Raw genomic sequence first — 21,905 nt, forward strand, 5'->3', positions numbered from 1 at the left:
TGGAATTTCAAAACCAATCCCAAACCAAATTTTCGGGAATCCCGAAATATTTTTGGGATTTCAGGACAAATCGGGATTAAATTTTGATTTTGGGCTATTGGGCTGAAACTTGACATATTGGGCTTTTGGGCTAAAATTTAGTCTTTCAGATTGAAATTGTCAGCCCAATTTCAATATGTCATATGTGAGTTTGTGCAATCTATTTTGAGCCACCAATGCAATCTATTTTGAGCCTTTTACTTCATACATACCAATATGTGCAATCATATATTTATAGCCCTAATTGAAATATGAAATTATGAATTGTTCTTCAAATATATTCTACCACACATGCATGCAACAAAAATAAATCAAGTAACAAACCCAAAAGCAAAAAAAATTAGTTACAAGCCAAAGTTTCAAAATAAATTAAGTTACAAACCAAAAGCAAAAAGAAAAGCTTAAAGTTTATGAAGATTGTTGGCCTCTTCAGCCCCTTGATCTTGTTGATGGTTGTGGTTGCTCCCTTACCATGCTTATTGTTGTTGATTGTTGACCATTTCCCCTTCTTGTTGGTACTCTTCCCCTTGATGTTGATGGTTGAGCCCTTCTCCTTAAAATGGGTGCTCGTGGAGGTAGTGATTGATTTTGACGTTGTTGAACTTCAACTTGAAGTGGTCGAGGAGGTGGAGGTGGCATTTCATTTCCTTGTGTTGTATTCTCCTCACCTCCTAAATTAGCCGTGCCTAAAACAATAAACCACATATCGTTTAGATTGAATTAGTGAAATAGATAATAAATACTAAGAAAATAAAAGAGGAAATTAAATTATTTACTTACTTTTTTCTAAGCGTTCAAGTTCCTTGTAGAATTTGAATTCGTCGAGTGTAGGCTCCTTATAGAAACAAAATTCATTTCCTTTAAGTCAATCACTAGTACACATTAAAGCCTCAACCATTTTAGGTGTTAAGGAAGCTCTAAATGGATCAACAACTCTCCCACCAAGACTAAAGGCATTCTCACTAGAAACGGTGCTACTAGGAAGAGAAAATACATCCTTAGCAACTTTACTAAGAGTTGGATATGTACCATTATTTCCTTTTCACCAATCCAAAAGATTGAAACCCTCATATGTTAGGCTTTGATGTAGATCATTGAAATACATATCCACTTCATTGGTTATCTTATTTTGTTGTGTCGCAGCCCTCTTCTGTTGGATCTACCTTGTCATCCTTTTAGCAACATCAATATCTACCACACCCTCCCCCCCCCCCCCAATCATCTAGTACAACACTTGATCTTTGCTACACATTTGAAGTAGCACTACTAGTACTACTAAAGACTCCCCCCTTATATGCATTATACAACTTGGTTACATGGCTTTTAACTCTTGCTTTCTCCTCCCTTATTTTGTCACATCCATAGCCGAGCTTTTCTAGATTTGTCTTCAACATTTCAAATTTGTACCTCGGGTAGAGTGCTTGGGCTACAAAGAGAATAGGGTTCACCTTTTCAATGTCACCCCAATATTTGTCAAACTTGATCTTGTAGCCACACTTTGCAAAGTGGCATTAGAGGTGTTTAAAATTTGTTCTTCTATCTCCACTTGCAAAACAATCACCATGCTAAGTATTGAGTGTGACGTTGGAGTAAGGGTTATACTCAATGTCAAGGTAGCATCATAAAACTTTTTGAGAAACTAAGCAAAACTCACCGACCTCTCCCAATCATTCTGTGAGATCTCAAGAATTTATTATCTAAGAAGAGAAATATTTGAAAGAAAAAAAAAATATATATATATATATGTTTAGGTTATTTATTGAGGGGGTATTTATGAAAAAATTGTGGATGTCATTACAAGTTTGTAAAATCTTTCGGATTACTTTCGGAACTTAAATGAATTTTTAAGATGATATCATGTTGGACCAATGTGTCGATGACACATGGCAGCTGTGGAATTAGCACTTGGAGCTCAATTTGACAGCCACCTTGAGAACACACGTGATGCACTAGCCTTGCCACGTGTTTTAAGTGCCACGTGCGGGACTCTCCACAAATGAAAGAAACAAAGTGGGGAATTAGAGCACGTAAGGTGCTAACCTATAAATTGGTTTTCTCTTCTCCATAGATCCGAAGTTCTATATCAGAAAATGCTTTCTTTTTTCTTCAAAAACCCTAAGATTGGAGCATAATATTCTCACGTTGTTAAAGTTGGAGAATTTAGCTAATTGGCATGTGGGAATGACCGAAAGTCTTTCATTTGGACAAGGGCTTTATAACTGAGATCAGACCGTGCCAATTACATGGGATTTCAAGGTTAGTTTGCAACTTGTGAAGATTATTAACGACTTGCAGAGGTTTGAATTAATATTTTAAGTCTTAAACTACATACTAGGTTTGATAAGTTTAATTGATTAGTAACTTGGTTTATGTGATATTTTATTTGAGGATCAGTTGGATATATTGATTTGGATTAACTAGTGAATCATGTGAGGTGGTAATGGTGCTCAAGAGTTTGGTGAACAACGTTTGGACAATGGTGAGAAAGTAAAAGCTAAGCTCAGAATTCAGGTAGGGGAAATAAGGCAGACTTTTACAGAAATTGATTTTATTAAATTTCGTGAAGTGCTATAATATTCTTGATTTTTTTGTTGATTTATATGGTTGGATTTTAATTGGCTACTTGCTTCAGCTAAGTGTTTACTTGTTATTAGTTATGGAATTTTCGCTGGAATGCTATTCGTCGAGAATATACTGTGATACATGCGAAAGATAAAATGACATCATTTGTGCATCATTCATATTGATGTGGTTGGAATTTCAGTGTCTTTCAGATTGGAAGTATGGAAATGAGGGTAGTTGGAAAGGATCTTTTGTGTAGTTGAATCTATTTATTGTGAAACCAGTTCCAGGCGAGCCCGATGTGCACAGTAGAATAGGATATCGACGGGAATTGTCGATGTGGGTGATTTGGGCTGAAGATCAATGAATTAGATAAGATGACTAGCAAAAGGGGTTTTTGAACTTGGGATATCATATAGGGGTTAGTTTCTATAATAGAACATTCGAACCACCTCTGCAGGGGTAAAATGCATGGTATGGGACGTGTAGGTCCGTGTGTTTTATTATATAAATTAACAGGGGTAACTGAAGAGGTTGCATTGCATTCATGCATTATTATCAATACTGATTTGATATTTTTCTGTATGATTTCATGACACATAATTTAATATTGTCAATTTACTGTGATAAGGTTATGTCCCTACTGAGCGACGGTGGTTGTTGCTCACCCCTAACCTATTATTTTACAGATGAGTTTTTTGGCAACACTGGTGATAGACGAACTGAGGTTGTGTTAGACGAGGGATCTAAGAGTGTTAATTTCTTATTTTTGTACACCTTGTAAGGATTTTGGAGTTATTTTAATATGAAAAGTTTAATTTTCCAACCCATTCCAATTTCCTTTTAATTATGTAGCTTTTAACTCACGTTTTGGATTCAGGTTCGAGTTTTCATTGCTGAACCGGGTTCGGGGCGTGACACATTCACCTCCGGATGACCCACCCGCTTGGCCTTTATTGTCACCCCATCAACCTCTTTCGAGACCTCATCTTTAAGGTAAGTAATAAAAGAGTCACACTCAAAGGCCATCTTAGAGAACACTTCTTTAAACTTGAAAGCATTATTAAGCATTTCATAGGTGGCATTCCACCTTGTGACGACATCAAAAGGGATACTTGACATCCTATCAAGTCTCAACAAGACACAGTATTCCCTAAAAGACGTCAACCTTGTCGGGGATGAGTGTATAAACTTCACACAATTTCTTATGGCATCAATCTCTCACAAATAAGATCTGCCATTCCATCCTTAACTATTAAATTGAGGATGTGACAAGTGCACCTCATGTGCAAGTGAGCCATGTCGAGTAAAAGAGTACCATTTGACTTGAGTCTTCTTTTCATGTATGCAATAGTGGTGTCATTTGCACTAGCATTGTCAACGGTAATGCTAAACACCTTGTCTATGCCCCAATCATTCAAGCAAACCTCTAGACATCTTCCAATGTCATCACCCTTGTGAGAAGTAACTTGGACAAAGTTTAGGATCCTCTTATGTAAAGCCCAATTAGTGTCCAAAAAATGGGCCACGATGACCATGTAGTTCTTTTGGATTGAGGTCCAAGTATCGGTTGTGATACTCACTCTCAAACCCTCGACCACCTTAAAAGGCATCTCCGCTATTATAATCCACCTCACACATCTCATATCAAGTTTTTTTTTTTATGTTGAAAGTGTGAGTGACAACTGGATCTCCCATTCTCGCTTGTGTCAATGTTGGTTGGTTCGGATCCACACTCTCAAAGAGACTAAAACCAAGGCATTTCTTCAATTGCTTAAGAATTCCAATGGTCCCATGAATTATAGGGTGTGTTGGTACTAAGAGTTTTCAATGCATGCATTCGGCCATGTACGATTCCACCCCATAATTATCGGTGATAGTTACTCTCTTAGCATCGTTCCACGCCGGACTTGGGCCATTTCTCCTATTGCTCTTTTTTCGAGGAGGACCCTCCCATTCTCTCACTACTTCTTCTACTTCCTCTTCCCCCTCTCCCCCCTCTTCTCCTTGTTCTTCTACTTGTTTTAATGCAATATCCTCATCCACATCCGGATCATGATCCCAAAAATCTTCATAATAATCATCATGCAGATAATCTTGAGGTGAGGGAGTGCCTAGTCGAAGGGTACCACTAGGTTGGATTTGTTTTTATTTTCCTAATACCGAGACCATAGGTGTACTAGATTGGCTACTAGACCCATCCATCCTAACAAACATAATAACAATGCACATTAATATATCACAACCACAGTTCAACATATATCCAAATTCCAATTCAATAAATCACATATCCCATTCAAATGCAATAACATATTCAATATGTGCAAAGTAAGGACAACATTAAATTTTAAATCTATTCATGCTAAATGGCATTTCTTAAGAGGAAACAATTAAAGAGAATTCATATCTAGTCATAAAGAGAATTCATATTTATCCATATCTAACTATATCCTTGCAAGAAGCACAAATTTCTCAACAATGAAGATAGAGTACTAACCTTAAAAAGCCTCAATTCAAACCAAGGACCGATCTCCTTAAGCTCAATTCAAGGCCAACTTCACCTTATACAAAGACCTCCTAGTGTTAATTGAAGCAGAATGAATACACTTGTCAATTACAACGGGTAATGGAGTGGTGCAGTCGGTGCTATAAATCTAGGGATTGAAGAAAACCTATTAAACCATTCAAGATAAATTAGCAGAGAAAATGATTGAACACATGTATATGTGTATGTGTATGTATATGTTGTTAAACAATGATCTTTTCTTTCCAATGATGTGCTCCATATAAGATTCAATCAACTAATGATCCTTGAAGGCACAATTTCTTAACGAACATAATTTTCAATGGCTAGCATTCTCCTTGTTATATTAATGTTGAGTTTTCAATGGTTCATACTTCATAGTCTCTTAACTAACATAATTTTACTTTTGTTTATAGCCGGGACACATTTATAAAACAATTGAAATATGAGCCTGCGGACTTTATCTGCAGTGCATAATCTGGGCTTATTGCATTCAAATAGTTGAGGAGTTAACAGTATCTTCCACGTGCTAAAGTTAACAGTGCCTTGGCCCTATTAAAAATACAAACAGATTCTAGGTCCTATAAAAAATTGGGAAAAAAAAACAATAGTCAACATCTTCCAAATGCTAAAGTTAGTAATTAAGGTCTTTTATTTTATTAATCATCCCACCAACATGAGGTTAAACAGTGAAGATAAACACTAAAGTTAACCCTATGAATCTTGTTAAAAAGTGAACAGGAAGGCACTTAAACGACAATAACAAAGAAAGCAATAAAATTATAAGTGCGGGTTCAACCGCATATTAATTAAACTTGATTTAAATTCCTGCTGGAATGCTTAATAACAAAGAAAGCAATAAAAGGAAGAAGACTGACTGAGACAAGCACAAAGGAAGAAAAGGAGATTCTCACACATGGACTTAAAGCAGCATAAAGTATCAGACTTTAATCAGTTACATCTTTTGGCGGGTTTTAAAGCTAATCTTCCACAAACCAAACTACAACTAACTCAAACCAGTTTCAAATCATGTGTTAACCAAATGAAAAAAACCTCAGAAAACAAAACCCAAATTACCAAATATGAACCCAAATGATAGATGTAATCTGAATAAAAAGAAAAAGAGTTCTAAATTTATGTTCACCTAGAAGTTAAACTCAAATCCTTTAACTAAGAGTTAGCTTTATAAGTCACACACACACCCTTTACAATAATATATCTAAACATATATATATATATATAGAGAGAGAGAGAGAGAGAGAGAGTAAACCCTAAAATCACCAAAGTAGAATTCCAAAGACTTGAGTGAGATAGCTTGGCACTGATCAAAGATACATTGCTTCACAGCTAAGGCTTTCGGAGATCAGTGAACAACTTGCATGAAACCTTCTAGGAGAGGTCCTGCAAATACAAATACTACAATCTTAGAAACGAGGAAAAAAAATAAAAAATTTAGCTCACAAAGCCCCAAAAATTGAAGGCAAAAACCATCAAAACATGTTTTTTCTTTTTAATTAGATGATGCAAAGCCAGAAGAAGCAACAAAAATTATTATGAAAAATATACAAAATTTCGTGAAAAATAAACAAACTAGAGCAGAAAGCACATCAAAATGTGGAGCTGCAAAACTCTTGGATTAAAAAATGAAAATTTAGATGTTATCCATAAGAGATTTACAACCCACCAACTAAACAAAACCCACATAAATGTTTCAAAGAATTAGGGCTTGTTTGGATGTGCTTTTAAAATGACTGAAAGCGCTTTTAGAAAAAATCTTTTTGGGTTCCAAAAACACTTAAAGTGCTTTCTGCAAGAAACACCACTTATGTGCTTCTTCCAAGAAACACTTTAAGTGTTTTTTTAGGATTTACTTGTGTTGATGCACAAAATCGAGTCGATCTTGGACCAACGTAAATCCGACCGTGAATCACACAAACGCACAAGAACACAAAGATATATCGTGGTTCACCTCAAGTTGAGGCTACGTCCACACTGGTGTTGATTCTGTTTCACTATGTAAATGAATGTCGAATATACATGGAGGCTATAGAGGCAGTGTTTGCTCTCTTTGTTATTCTGTTTGCTCTCCCGTTTCCCCTCTATCTGTTTTCCTTCCCCCCCCCCCCCTCAAGTGAATGTGAAGAAGCCCTTTTATAGAATAAGGGTTTCCTCCACTCTTACATGAATCATGTGCTAAGTAATGAAGCCCAAATACTTAGGCCTAATATATGTTATAACAATTTGCATTTTTATTAATGATTGATTTTAAAAATATTTTCACAAAAAACGCTTTCAATCATTGTAAAAGCACATCCAAACGAGCTCTTAGACTTTCTAAGACCCCTCTGGAGCAAAAAAAGTAAAAACCCATAAAACTTTCCCTTGCAAATTCCAGTAATAGCCTCATTCCTAAATCGAAAAAAAAATTCATAAACCCTAACCTAATGGTAAACATAAATATAGAAATAAAATTAGGGCTGGAATCATGAACACCCAATCCAAAACATGAACGAATTTCACAAACCCTAATCTAGAATTCGAACCCTAAATTAAATTTCAAACCCTCAATTAATTTCAAATTTTACCTGATTTGGGGGAATATCGGTGCATAGTGTGGGATGAGAAGGAAGGCTCCACAGTGAGGGATTAGAAGTCGAGAGAGAGAGAGAGAGATTAGAGAGGTGATATGTCAGTCGAGAGAGAGGTGAGTCACTTGTGTGATGTGGGTGTGGTCGGATTCGAAGACGGCAAATAAGGAGGAGGAGAGAGATCGAGAGAAATAGACAAGGAGGGTGAGGTGAGAGGTGAGGTAAAGAGAGAGAGAGAGTGATTGAATGAGGGTTTTATTTGGATTCAACGGTTGAAATCAAATAGCTTTTACAATTCCAAATATATATTTAAAATTAAATTATATATATATATATATATATATATATATTTTGTTCGATTGAGGATTACCGAACACATGAAAATGTGAGACCGATTCCCGTACCAAAATTTCTGAATCAATTCAGGATTAGGTACCAAAATTTTTGAGATTTTCAGTTTGAGATTTTTTCGGTTCAATTTTATGATTTTTTCGGTTCGATTTGGAATTTTCAATATTTTTTTCCACCCTTACTTTAGGAGTCACGAATTACTGGTAGAAAACGAAGCGCCACAATTAAAGTTAATAGCACTAAATAAAAGCACACCAAAACGCCACGCTCAGAGAAGGGAGCGAGAGTAGTAGAGTGAGAGAGAGAAGACAAAACAGATACAAATCCATTTGCCCTCCAATTTCGATTTTAGGGTTAGGTTTAGGGTTTGGGGACTTGAAAGCCATGTCGACGACCACCAAAACGGCACCGTCTCAGAAACCCCAGCAGAGCAATGCCAAGCCTGGTCTCAGAAAGCCCGTGTTCACCAAGGTCGAGCTGCTCAAGCCGGAGACCGGTGGCCACACGCTCGTCGCCAAGGTTCTGAGCTCCAACCCCGTGCTGCAGAAGGGCCGATCGGTGTCGCAGCACCTTCGCCAGACCCGAATCTCCGAGTGCTTGATTGGGGACGAGACCGGGACCATTCTCTTCACTGCCAGGAACGATCAAGGTATTGGGTCTTCTTTAAATGTTTGTTTGGCTCTGGGATGATGGAGGATTGGATGGGAAAGTTGATTTTTGTGTTTTTTTATTTCGGTTGTGAGAAATTGACTTTATTAGGCTGATTGGTTTTGTACATTTCTGTGATGTTTGGACTTTTTTATTGATTGATTGGTTGATATGTATTGATTGTTGACAATGGATAGGGTGCAAACGAGAAAGGGGCATTAGGATGGTTAGTGTTACTGAAAAAGGGAAACTCAAATGAATTAGAGCAAATGGTTTTAGTACGATATTCCCATTGTGATTCGATTTGGCCATATTTTCTTGTTTGGGTTTTGAAAATGTCTGAAGTTTCAGACAAGGCAGTATATTTGTTATCTTATCTGCAAAAATACTTGAATAACTATCTAAACCAACAGAAATGTTCTCCTGGTAACCAGGATGTGCTGAGACACCGATTGGCCATGGTTACTCAACCTTGGATTGGATATCAAGGGTGAGACTGAATGGATGTGCTTTTAGTGTTTTAATCGCCATCCTTGATATCAAATCCAACAGTGTGTGACCATGAATCCCTGATCACCAGGTGAGAAAGAGAACATGGCTCTTTAAGCCAATTGTAAATTGGTTCATAGAATTCTATTTTCTTGGCGAAAAGTCAGATGCTATGCGTTGTTTATTTACTTTGCTAGATTTGGTGATGTTCTTTAGGATTGAATTAACTGTTGCTTAGGTTATGCTCTTTGTAGGCTTAGTAATGTAAAGTACTTTTGTCATTGTGAATTAATTGAGTTTGCTTTTGTTAGTGGATAATCTGGTTGGGTGCCATCGTTTAAACACTTGAGGTAGGTAGAATAAGCGGGGTTTTGAAATTATGAAATGAAGAAAATTTTAAGTGTTTGGTAGAGTGGAATTTGGAGAGGATCTGAACCTAGAAAATACTGAATAAGTGCTTTTTACTTGTTTTACTTAATTAATTTCACTTATCATCCAAGCATATGAGACCTAAAGGTTATGAGCAATTCTGGATCCTAGGACATGGATTGAGTTAAATTTGGATTAGAGATGATATTGCTCGCATTTAGAATTTGCACTAAGGTTTATGTGGCCTTAACATAATGTTGTTTGGCCTTAGTAAGATAGTTGAGGAAACTAGTCTCGACTCGAGTTGAGTAATTCTTCTCTTGCATTTCATATACCTTCAATTAGAGGCTGACGTTTGGTCATCTTGAACATTTGGGCATCTTGATGTAACTTTTCCTTTCTTTTTACAATTATCCAAGTTCGGTTTACTGTGTGATAGGGAGGGCATTATACGTAAACATGCGTAGCTCGACAGTTTCTGGATGTATGTTTATTGGTGGATTGATTGTTTACTCTTACTGTGTTTTTTTATTGCTTTTGTTCACCCAGTTGACTTGATGAAGCCTGGTGCAACTGTAATTGTCCGCAATGCAAGGATTGACATGTTCAAGGGGTCGATGAGGCTAGCAGTTGATAAATGGGGGCGTATTGAGGTCACTGAACCTGCAAACTTTGTAGTCAAGGAGGATAACAATCTCTCTTTAGTGGAATATGAGCTGGTGAATGTTCAGGAGGATGCAGGGGCACCGCTTGGCAGCTAGTATATTGTGAGTGAAGAATCGAAATTCATAAAGATTGGATGTTTGGTTTTGGTTTTATTTCCATATTAATCTGCTGTTGCTGCTACTTGATAATATCGTATTGATGGAAGTTTAGTTTGTGATTGACTAGAAGATGTTTTTCGTGAAAAAAAAAAAACTTGGTGACGTTTTTCTATAATATAATTATCATGACCTAGGGTTTTGTTAGATGTGGCAGGAACAGCTTTTGCTTTTATGAAAGATGGAAATGTAAGCAAGAGTATTGTTCATCACCAAGAAAATGTTTCTTTCTTATCATCTTTAGCATCCATCTTTTCCCTGCGTATATATTCTGCGTTCTTTTTCGTTTTTAAATGCATATATTCAATTCTATAGCACTAAGAAAATGAGGGGTGTTCCGGGTGGATTCAATCGAATCGAATTACAGGTATTTTTTAGCTGATTGTAGTGGATTCTTGACTTCTGAAACCCGACATAATTGGATTGGATGATGAACATGTTTGCTTGTGAGGCCCGGTCCAATTTAATTGGTTTCGAGCACATTTCCTCATTTGAATTTGGAGAAAATTTGTAGTTTATCCATAGGACAAGCCGGTATACCATGTGTCATATACAATGGAGAAACATTGAAAGTTATCTTCTCATCATTTACGGATTATGATACATGGTGTACCTACTTATATTTCGTATACAGGGAATAAGTTTCAGGCGAATAGGGACAATTTAACGAAGTAAAAAGTAGTGAGTGATGCCCGCAGCCGCAGGTGGTGAGGCCTACTTGTGGCCGCCGCATCGAAATTGGAAGGCCTCTGTTTGTGCTATAGTGGTCAAACAAGGCCATGAGTAGATTTGTGCCTGGGCTCAAAGAGATTAAGACAAAAGGGCTAAACGCGCCAGATCCAAAGGGTCTCGGAGGTACCAAACAAGGTCCGATCACCTCGAAGGCCCAAGACCCACCCCTCGCTCAACCGACAGGTTTGTGCCACCGAGCTACTACTCGAGCGATTGTCAGTGTATGGAAACCAAGTGTGATAACACAATTAGTTGGAAACTTTAAAAAAAAATCCAACCAATTATATTATTATACTTGGTTTACCAGTCTGTATTTCTGATACGTTGAAAAATTTCTTCTACTACTCGTGTGTAGAGAAGAAATTGTCTCTCGCCACATACATAGTACATACAACTCGCTACCTCCCCAACCCTCCCCCATGACTTCGACATCACCAACGCAGGCTCTCCTATTGGATAAGTTATTGGGTAGGAAAACCGGATTGAGATTGATGCTAGTCTGCTAGAGGAGGATGGGGCTAAGTTAGGGTAGGATTAGCATGACAGATTAAGGGAGGTGGGTTTGTGGTCTTTTTAGTGTTTGGGGTCTGCACGGACACGTGCCACACAAGGTTAAGGCATGTAGAAGAAGTCTACCCCCGACCACTCACCAAGTGCCACATCAAAATAACTACTCTTGTAACCAAAAACGGTTAAACACCTAAGCAAACATCTATCTCCTCTACAGCTCCCCTTTCTTTCCCTCCCTTTCGAAATAGGATTCTCTCCCTTCCTATTACCATCCTCTTTCACATTTTTTTTTGTCTTCTTTTTTATATAAAAAATTGAAAACAAGATGTAGACGTGGTGTAATCGCAACCGTTTAAATAAGAAGGGATGGAAGGAGAAAGAAATTAGGAGGGGAGAGAATCTTACTCCCTCCCTTTCTTGTTCTCTCTCTTCTAGGACAGTCCCTATTCTCGACCTGACGGCTTCGGCCTCCATTTCTAAGACGTTTAAGTCCATATTGTACTTTAAAATAAAAACAAGAAAAAAAAAACTATACTTGGCTATTCAAAGATGATTAAGAACTTCTACTTAAATTTTTAGTATTTAAGTCACAGAGTTTTGTGTTTATGATCAAAATCGTTCATATTATGAATCATACTGTAAAGATCATCTCTGCAAAAAATAAATTAAAACTAATGTTGTTTAGTCAATCTATTGTAGCAAATACATAAACGGTTCGTAATGCTTTTACCAATACCGTTCATTTGTTTTTAAATAGTTTAATGACTAAACGACCTTAATTTTAATTGATTTTTTACAAAGGCAATCTTTATAGAGTGATTTATAATATGAACGGTTCTAATTATAAACACGAAGTTCTATAAATTGACCACAAACAATTTTGAGAAATTTTGAGTAGGAATTTCTACTCATCTTTGAGTAGCCAAATATTGTTCTGAAAAAAAAAATAATGTTTGCAACGTCCTTACTAAATCCAGTTGATAATCATTTGTATGCATCTCCTAATTTCACCCTACACAAACAACCACACACCACTAGGGATGGGAAATGGTTATGGTGGGCGGGTAACCGCGATTATTTACCCATAACCGTTTATACTCATACCTACATAACTGTTTACCCGTTGGGTAAGTGCCTAAACGGTTATACTCATACCCATAACCATTTATAAATAGTTAATCATACCCATAACCGTTTATAAACAGTTAATCATACCCATAACCGCGTACCCATTCAACCGTAACCGTATACCCGTTTATCCATTTTTAAACCCATTTACCTGCGCCTATTTACATATTTTTTTTAACCGTAACCGTATACAACTCCAATAATTGAAATAATAAAGACAAACGATAGTTTTAATCAATCAAGGTAATATAATATATTTGCTAATAATTGATTTTTTACTAACAAAATACCTCTCATTACTTGAGCAAGCATATTGGAAAGAAAATTCATGTATTTTCGACACATTTTTCTTCTATACCAAGCAAGTATTCAATTATAACATCCATATGATTACAAAGTAAAGCTTCTTAAAACTCAAGGTATTCATTATCTTGAAAACTAGATGATTCAAAGCTCCAAAATATATCAAAACTAAACACTTTCGAACACTAATGCTTTAAGCACATTCAATCACAAAGTCTCATCGACTCGTTGTCACCAAAAGAGGCCTACAAAAGAAATGTATAAATTAAATTAGTATCCCAAAAGTTTTTAATCAAAGGTGTTGGCATATAGGAGGAAATATGTATGAAGGATCAAAAAGGACAACTAGAAGAGAACGCATTAAGTAAGGTATAACGAGTGAATGTGACATCAGATTATACATCGTATTTGTACCACAGGTCCACAACCGGTTCCCATGGCAGCAATTTAAAAGTGAATTAAACATACCAGTCAAATTCATCACCTAGCTACTATGATGCACATCACCATTATGGAGGCAAATTGTCTGCCCTCCTGTTACTGTGCCTTTTCCATCCCCTCATATTTGTGCGGTCACGATTAAGCCACATCAACATTTTATATTCCTATTGCTTTTTGTCTTATTATGTCTATTAAAAAATCAATATAAAATGTTGACGTGGCTTAACCATGACCGTACAAATAGGAGGGGATGGGAATGGCACAGTAACAGGAGGGCAGACAATCTGCCTCCCACCATTATAGCCCAAAATGTCAAATCTATAGTAAGATGACAAGCCTTTGATAGCAGCGGGGAGAAAGAGACAAGCGAGGAGAAAGATGAGTGGCGGAGATGAGAGGGAGCAGCGAGGAGAGAGAGACAAGCGGCAGACGGAGTCTAGTCTTGGCCTCCTGGCGGAGAGAACAAATAGGTTACAGTCTTACATATTAGGTTTTTTGTTTTTTTTTGTTTTTTAATTTTATATATCTATTAAAATAAACGGGTAAACAAGAACCGTTATAATCCAAGTTAATACTCATAACCGTCCATTTAAATTTTACGAGTAAATGGTTATACCCATAACCATTTAATTATCTAAACGGTTACCCGTAACTGTAACCGCGAAATTTAAATGGGCGGATAACCGCGGTTACCCATAACCGATGGGTATTTGCCCATCCCTACACAACACTATGTTTTCTAAGTTTTAAATCCTCTCCTTCCCTGTCCATATATTCTTTCTCACAATACAAATGCCCTCGATGACACAGAATGACTTATATGACATGAGTACACCGTCACAGTAGCGTCCCATGTGAATGTAATAAAAATTAACATATAGCGGTATACATGAGTAAATTCCATGTCCATATAAATTTTTGTGTATACATCCTAATTTTATTAACACAAAACGTCACTATAACAGTATACTTGTGTTATATAAGTTGTTAAATCCACACTGACTCGAGGAGTGCATGTACTACAAATCAATGGTTTAGCCAAGAACAGACCACTACCCACAAAACAAAAATATAGAAATCAAGGTGGGGGCTGGGTGGGTTGTGGTGGCCCTGGTGGGTCAAAACAGTGTCGTGGCGTGACGGCTAGCCAAAGTTCATGCATACACGCAGAATCAGATATTAAAACATTGAATTCGCGACGTAAGTCGTAATACAAATAAATGTTTCCGCTTAAAACCCTAATCATGATGTTGGTGTATCACAAAAGGCCCGGGGATAAAGTTCCAACCACCAAAAAACATAATATAAAGAGATGTGGGGAAGAGTTTGTAACCCTCCAAACGACAGAATCACATCGATAAAACGTATACAATAGGAAGATTTATTTATGATTTTTCGGCTGAATTATTCATTTAATTTGGTCTAAATGTGAATTTACTCATCCAATTTTTGGTAAACATTGTCAAACTTCTCGATAATGGGTAATCATGCATGTTTCTAAACTTTATGAAGCACATACAATGTCTTTCCTTCTATCAATGTGTGATTTATTCTCAATACACTCATCACATGTTTCAAGCTTAACACGTAAACAACACAAATTGAATGTCATAAAGCACATGTGGTTGTTAAGCTTCACATGCGAGACAAATTTCTTTGATACCATAAAGGCATTGACAGAGCTAGAATTTTTTGTGAGGAGGGGCCTCTCATAAAGGTTTTTTTTTTCTTTAATTTTTTTAAGCGGATGGTATTTACAAGGCTAATATATATATATCAAAATCAAATGTTCAAAACAACATATGCACATATAATATTACATACACACAAAAATTATAATTGTCCTTGACGAGTTTTTATATTTTAAAATCGTATTATTATAACCCCGCTGCCTATACTATTAAATTCAATGAGATAAATAAAAACTTTACGCACCATAACTCTCATGTAATATGTAGAATAGAGAAGAAACAATAGAGAAACAAAGAAATTTAAAACTTATTTGTTGAATAGATTTCGAATTTAGGATTATAAAATGTATGAGATTTCAAAAAGAAAAGGGGAATTTTTTTTTAAATTTTCATAATTAAATTGAATGTTTTCTATTCAAAGAAAGACGAAATATTGCTTTGATTTTAAATGCTATTAATTTGTGTTAAGGAGATAGCTAGATAAAATATTAAAGCTAATTGGGAGATGGGGTTATGCTTGAAACTTGGAAAGCAGGACTTGAAGCAATAGAAAGATGCATAATTCCCTATAATATATATATATATATATATATATATATATATATATATATATATATTTGTTTTAGAAAGCAAGCAATAGAAAGATGCATAATTCCTATAATATATATATATATATATATATATTTGTTTTAGAAAGCAAGCAATAGAAAGATGCATAATTCCCTAATATATATATATATATATATATATGTTTGTTTTAGAAAGCCAGGATAGGCCCAGGCAATCCCAGGTCCTTTACTCCCTCTGCCAGTGCATAAAGAAAGTTGAGGTTACACCATAAAACTAATTGACAATATGACAAGTAACCCAACTCTTTATAAAGCCATGTAAAGTCACTACAATATAAAGTTGATCAAAGGCTTATGGCATAATATGTGAAATATATATTCTAACTTCTTTGTTAATTGTCAATTGGGGTTAATTTAAATGCTAAAACGTTTAAATTGATGTTGAAGTGTATATAGTCGACGACTTGACGTGTTTAACATCAATCAATAGAATAATTTGTGCTTGGCTGAGTTTTTCCACTTATTAATTATCAATTGGTTACGAATGGATATTCTAACGGATTAATGATACTTTTAAAACACATATTTTGTAATATATGATACTATAAAACACTTAATATAATAATTTTTGTTTGCTTGAGTTTTCCTATCTATTATCAATTGGTTTTGGGTGAGACTCTAATGTACCCTTGAACATAGTGTGTATCGTTACATATTAATTTGAACGATGATTTTGTAATGCAATCATGTTCATGCATGACAGTCTATAATAGTGTAATAAGAAATTTGGACATATATAAACACGAACTAATGTGTGTTATCTTTTATAGTAAAAATTGCAAGTTGTTACTAACACAACAAAAAATTCATCGTGCAGTCTGTAAACATAAACAATTTATGATACAAATTACACATGAAGGACAAGAGAAGTGCATATAATCTTTTTGGGTAATGCTAAGGAGACTAAATTTTGTAAACTAAATGACATAGAAGTTGATAATTCGATTATTACTTAACCGTTGATTAACGTGCTTATTTCTTATTGGTGACACATAATTTAGTTTGCAAATTTAGTCTACAAAATTTATTCTCCCTATCATTACCCTAACCATTTTAGAATACTAATAATTTTTCCTAATAAAATAATCTCATCTTTATGTAGATAAACCTCACGTTAACTTGAAGGCTGAGAGGGACATTACAAGTGGATAACTTCTCAAATGTGGAGGCAAATTAAGTAACAAAGAGATATATAAAAGATAGAGATGCAAGCAGAATTTATCAATCAATCACATCCCATCCCCATATATGGCATAAGGTTCAAACCTAAATGACCCTACTTAGAGATGATAGTGCAATCAAAAGGACAATAATTTACTGAAGATGCATGCATGCTGGTCAAAATTGCTATTTTAGGTTGCAATCCAGTTGCATGGTCTCGCCATTTTCAGAGAGCCACTTAAGATCAAGACTTATCCATCAGACTCTCACATGTTGGCTTCACGACAGGCTTATTTCAAGTCAAACAACGTGACTCTCCAGAAGCCGTGGAGAGCCTCTTGACCATAGTACCCATATCTATAACCGAAGCACCACAAATTAGAAGAAACATACAAGGGTTTAATTTCAACCAAACCCATGTTATGATCAACTTGAACAACTTGCAGAAGCGATAAAAACTGTGATATTACAGACCTACCAACGACTATATTTCGTTTAGTAACTTTTAGTCTCCACTTTTGTTGAAATAAATTCTGAGCACATCTCTCGTAAACAAACAATAGCTTATGAACTTTTGAGAAACTTGTAGAACTCGTTAGTTCTTTACCTTTCTTCAGAGGTGTATATGGCTTAAATAGGACTGTCCATTACTTTCAAGGCTTAGTGTAACTATAAATTTTGTTCATGTCTTGATGCAACTATCTATGTTTTCATGTCCTTTAAACTTCTGTCACTAGCTAACTCGTCATCCTCAGAATCTTCTGTCGCTAGTTCCATAGATCATGACAGCAGTTAAAGACTAAATTAAGGGTCATCTATTTTTTGCTAATTGACAGCAGGTAAAGACTAAATTAAGGGTCATCTCTTTTTTGCTAATTGACAGCAGGTAAAGACTAAATTAAGGGTCATCTTCTTTTTGCTAATTGAGATTGATGGTCAAATCCAGCTCGATCCAAACTCGGAGGCGGCCGGCTAATTTTTTTTTTTTCAAGCTCTCGAATATCCTGATTTAGAGGCAATGTACGTGTAAGATATTTTATGTTTTTCCAGAAAAAACAAGTTGTTTAATTTCTACTTATAGTGTACTTCTTGATCTGTACTCACTACTACTGCAAGATATATGAAATAAGTGACCAAATTTTATGAGACACCCAAAATTCGTCACATACAAGAAAAATACATGAGGAATTGTTCAAACGCTTCACACATGAGATTTCAATATGCTGGGAAAAGCACTAGATTTCACATAAGGTGCTCTCAAAAACACACTTTAAAAGTTATGGCACCTCTTACTTTCTAGAGACACTCTAAAACACTCACACTCATATTTATAGGCCATATTTGCTTATAAAACCACACCCATATTTATAGGCCGTATTTGCCGACATTGAACATTGCTAGAACATTCTAGTGCATTGATCATGCACAGCACCATCACCGACCTAGGCTTGCATAATAGCTACATATTAGCTAGTTTCTAGTATATTCTACAAACTACTTTAGCTTTAGATAATTCTAGGCTAGCCAACCGATTTTGCATGCTAGACAATTCTAGTAAAATCTTATGCATGAATTTTTCAGAAGAATCCCATGCATGTTTGAACTAGAAAAATTTAGTTTCTTTAAACCAACTGAGCTTAATGGGTTGGTGTTGATCTTTAACAAGGTGATAGTAAGAAGGGTTTGATTAAAAAAATAACCTTAAAATTACTAAATTGCAATCCACAAAAAATAAAGGAGAAGTCTCAAAGTTTATGATTGAATAATAAAACATAAAACAATTTTAATGGGTGATGCTATTGGGACAATTAGATCACAATATTAATCCACTTGCTGACTTAACACTTTCAAATACATACGGGAGAACCCACATACAATGATATTGTTCACCGTTATTATAGAGTGTTAATTTTGAAAATTGTTTAATTATAACTCTAATTAATTCTCATACAGATAAGTTTATACCCCAGCTTAATAGGAAAAAAAATGAAATATGTTGTAGCCATAGTTTACTGAAAAATTATGGAGGTCAGAGAGAAAGGGGTGTGGCAATAATAGAGAGAAAGAGATAAATGTGTAATTGTGAGGTGTGTTCTATTCCACCCCATTGTGCCTTTATTTATAGTAGTAGGAAAGGTTAATTCTTTACCCTTTTAGGATTACGACTCTAATAAGATAATATCTAATCTAAGAGATATGGTAGAATCTCATTAATATATCCTAGATATGTTAGGATTTACACAATCACATTCCTAATCTAATAGGATTGCAACACTCCCCCTTGAGTGTGTAAATACTCAAACAAATGGCTCATCAGATCTCCAACGATGAAGTAAGTACAGTTGATGAAGTCGTCGGCACAATGAGCAAATGCGAGTCTCAGATCAATGGAAAAATGCATAAAAGGTAAAACTCACAAAACCTCGCTATGGTAAAACCCAAGGTAGGAGAAAAACCCATAAACTAAGGAGAAAAGTGAGAAGTTGCATTAAGTCAAAACTAAATGTCTTTTAGACGTAAGTAGAAGAGCTCACAAGGGTATGATCAACCCAGGATGGATGCCTCATTAAAACCTAGTTAGGTAGCAAAAACCCAATGGGAAAAATGCTCCTAATCATAGGGAAAAAGAGTTCATTACAATCAAGTGAGTATACTTCTGGATACTCCCCCTAAGTTTGACAGAACTTCTAAATGAGAACTACAAGCATTGCATACGAATAGTTAGGCATACCAATTCCTCAGACAAGCTTTTGGAAGGTTGACTTCGGCAGTGACGTCATGTAAAGGTCAGCAAGGTTGTATGGGATCAGCTTGCAGGCCTTCAATCTCCTAATGCTTTGCTGATGTGATGTAGACGCAATATGTCTTGGTGTTGACTTCGTTGATGTATCATGTCTTGGTCGGGTTGATACATGCGACATAGTCTTCATGGATCGTCGTTGGGACTCAACGATGGATGAAAACACAACAAGTACTTCGAATATACTCAACAAGAACTCCTAACCATGTCTCACGTGTGGCGTAGTGAAGTAAGGTGAGTCTTGGAATGATTCGAAGATTTCGCAACTAAGGTCATATCATGGACCTCCAAGATATTGCGATATCCCTAACGGTGAAGACATAACCATTTGAGGATTTGCCTTGTGCGGGTCTGATAAGTAACAAGCATCAACATAACAAATAAGGCAAACATGATTCTGAGGATCAGGAAGTCGAATCCTCTCGAGATGCGTTGGGATTTGCCCAAATTCATAGTACCTTCAGGGTACGTCTTTAATATTAATTCAGTGGTTGCGTGTAGGCGCAGTGCTGCACCTTTACTAATAGATCAACAATGAATGAGATGTCATGTCTAATACAATGAGCTAAGTATAACGAAACGCAAAGTTGAACTTAGATATGGAATTTTGGATTCCATAATCTCTTCAAGAGTCTCATTTGCATATAGCGTATGGAAGATTGTAAGTATACTAAAAGGTAACACCTTCGGGGTATAGTTCGACTGGTAGACCAAAGTACCATCAGAACAATGCTTCAACTTCAGGTCAAGGCATAAATGAGTTTTCCTAAGATCCTTCATCTCAAATTCCATCTTCAGGTGCGATGTAGTTTTCTCAAGTTATTCTAAAGTCTTAGTGAGATTCGTGTCAACGACATAAACTGTAACTCTAGCAATTCGGAATAAGACTTCATAGTTTAACACGCAAGGGCATTCATTAATATCCCTAACTGATCAAATAATCACTTAGACGGGTATACCACATCTGTCAGATTGCTTTAATCCATAAGTGAACGCATCAAACAAGTTAAAATGGTGTTCCGTGATTTGGAACTATTTGAACCAATCCATGTAATTCTTCGAGAACTTACATGTAAATCTTTGTATCTATATCCCCATGGAGAAAACACTAACCACATTTCATAATGTTGTTATCAATCACATGGCGTTTGAGAGAAACCTTGTGCCGTACAACATGCATCATATTGCATTATTTCATTCATCTCATTATGCTTTCTTTCCCACATGTAACATAGCAGGGTTACCTTGGGCAATGTAGGAACGATAGGTCCAAACACACTTTGGTAAGGAATTTGACCTGGATTGTAATTTTGGTTGTCCAATCAGCTATACGTTGTCACTTAATCAACGAAACACGGTTCAATATTGTCGTTTTTCATTTATGTCGGTAGGTACCATATAAGTGAAAACATCATTCAATTCCATTAACTCATCCAAACTAGTATGCTGGACCAAGAACTTTAAGTCTCGGAAGTAATATGGATTAATCTCATGAGATGGAAATTATTTGAGGTAGCGATCAAGTATAGATTCATTTTTTTATGTCGTGACCTTCCTCTTCTAGGGAAGTGAATCCTATGAACCGAGTGATATATCATGCTCCAAGCCAAGACAAATTGATTGGCTATCTGCCGGTGTACCGGACTGTCCAACAGGGGCAGCACACCCTCCAAGGATGTTGACTCGACCTTGCATGCATGTTTGCAGCTATCTCACCATTTTACCTAGATAAGAGGAATGCGTTTGGAGCAACATTCTGAAAGCTAGAATTTATCGCACTTGCTTATCATACTTGTGCGGTATAGGGATCGAGATGAGACATAGTGGGCAACGTCCACGCAAACTCGCGCCGTTCTATAAGAACATTGATGTTTTTATCTCCCTTTAACGGCGGGAAAACTGTCTCATTGAAGTGACAACCCATAAATGAACGGTAAAGAGATTGCATGCAAGGGCTCTAAAAGAGCTAGTGTGAAGGAGAATCATAATTGACAAAGATTCACATCCTTCATTGAGGACCCGTGTTGGTACGTTGCGACGATGCAACATAGCACATAGAATGCACACCCAAATGCGTAAATATGAAAAACGTCAGGTTTGTACCTAGTAACCAACTGTA

The 21,905-nt window shown here is 36.1% G+C and overlaps 1 protein-coding gene and 2 long non-coding RNA genes across 3 annotated transcripts; 2 read left to right on the forward strand and 1 right to left on the reverse strand.

Annotated features, from left to right (window-relative positions):
- Positions 1–350: 350 nt before the first annotated feature.
- On the reverse strand, positions 351–1,188 carry LOC139194276 (uncharacterized). Its single transcript, XR_011579035.1, has 2 exons — positions 820–1,188; positions 351–725 (listed from the first exon to the last, which is right to left on the reverse strand). It is a non-coding gene; the product is annotated as an uncharacterized lncRNA (long non-coding RNA).
- Positions 1,189–2,134: 946 nt separating this feature from the next.
- LOC114824040 (uncharacterized) lies at positions 2,135–3,431 on the forward strand. Its single transcript, XR_003772267.2, has 2 exons — positions 2,135–2,550; positions 3,291–3,431. It is a non-coding gene; the product is annotated as an uncharacterized lncRNA (long non-coding RNA).
- Positions 3,432–8,079: 4,648 nt separating this feature from the next.
- LOC103430822 (uncharacterized protein At4g28440-like) lies at positions 8,080–10,628 on the forward strand. The gene is made up of 2 exons (XM_008368967.4): positions 8,080–8,713; positions 10,120–10,628. Exons 1-2 carry the CDS (start codon positions 8,449–8,451, stop codon positions 10,329–10,331), a joined length of 477 nt encoding a protein of 158 aa, XP_008367189.1. The 5' UTR covers positions 8,080–8,448; the 3' UTR covers positions 10,332–10,628.
- Positions 10,629–21,905: the final 11,277 nt, after the last annotated feature.

This window comes from Malus domestica, chromosome 03 (assembly GCF_042453785.1).
Source record: "Malus domestica chromosome 03, GDT2T_hap1".
Classification (NCBI taxonomy): domain Eukaryota; kingdom Viridiplantae; phylum Streptophyta; class Magnoliopsida; order Rosales; family Rosaceae; genus Malus; species Malus domestica.

Coding starts and splice junctions, on each gene's coding strand:
- LOC103430822 (XM_008368967.4), top strand. CDS start 8,449: ATGTCGACGACCACCAAAACGGCACCGTCTCAGAAACCCCAGCAGAGC. Junction 8,714..10,119: donor CACTGCCAGGAACGATCAAG/GTATTGGGTCTT, acceptor TTGTTCACCCAG/TTGACTTGATGAAGCCTGGT.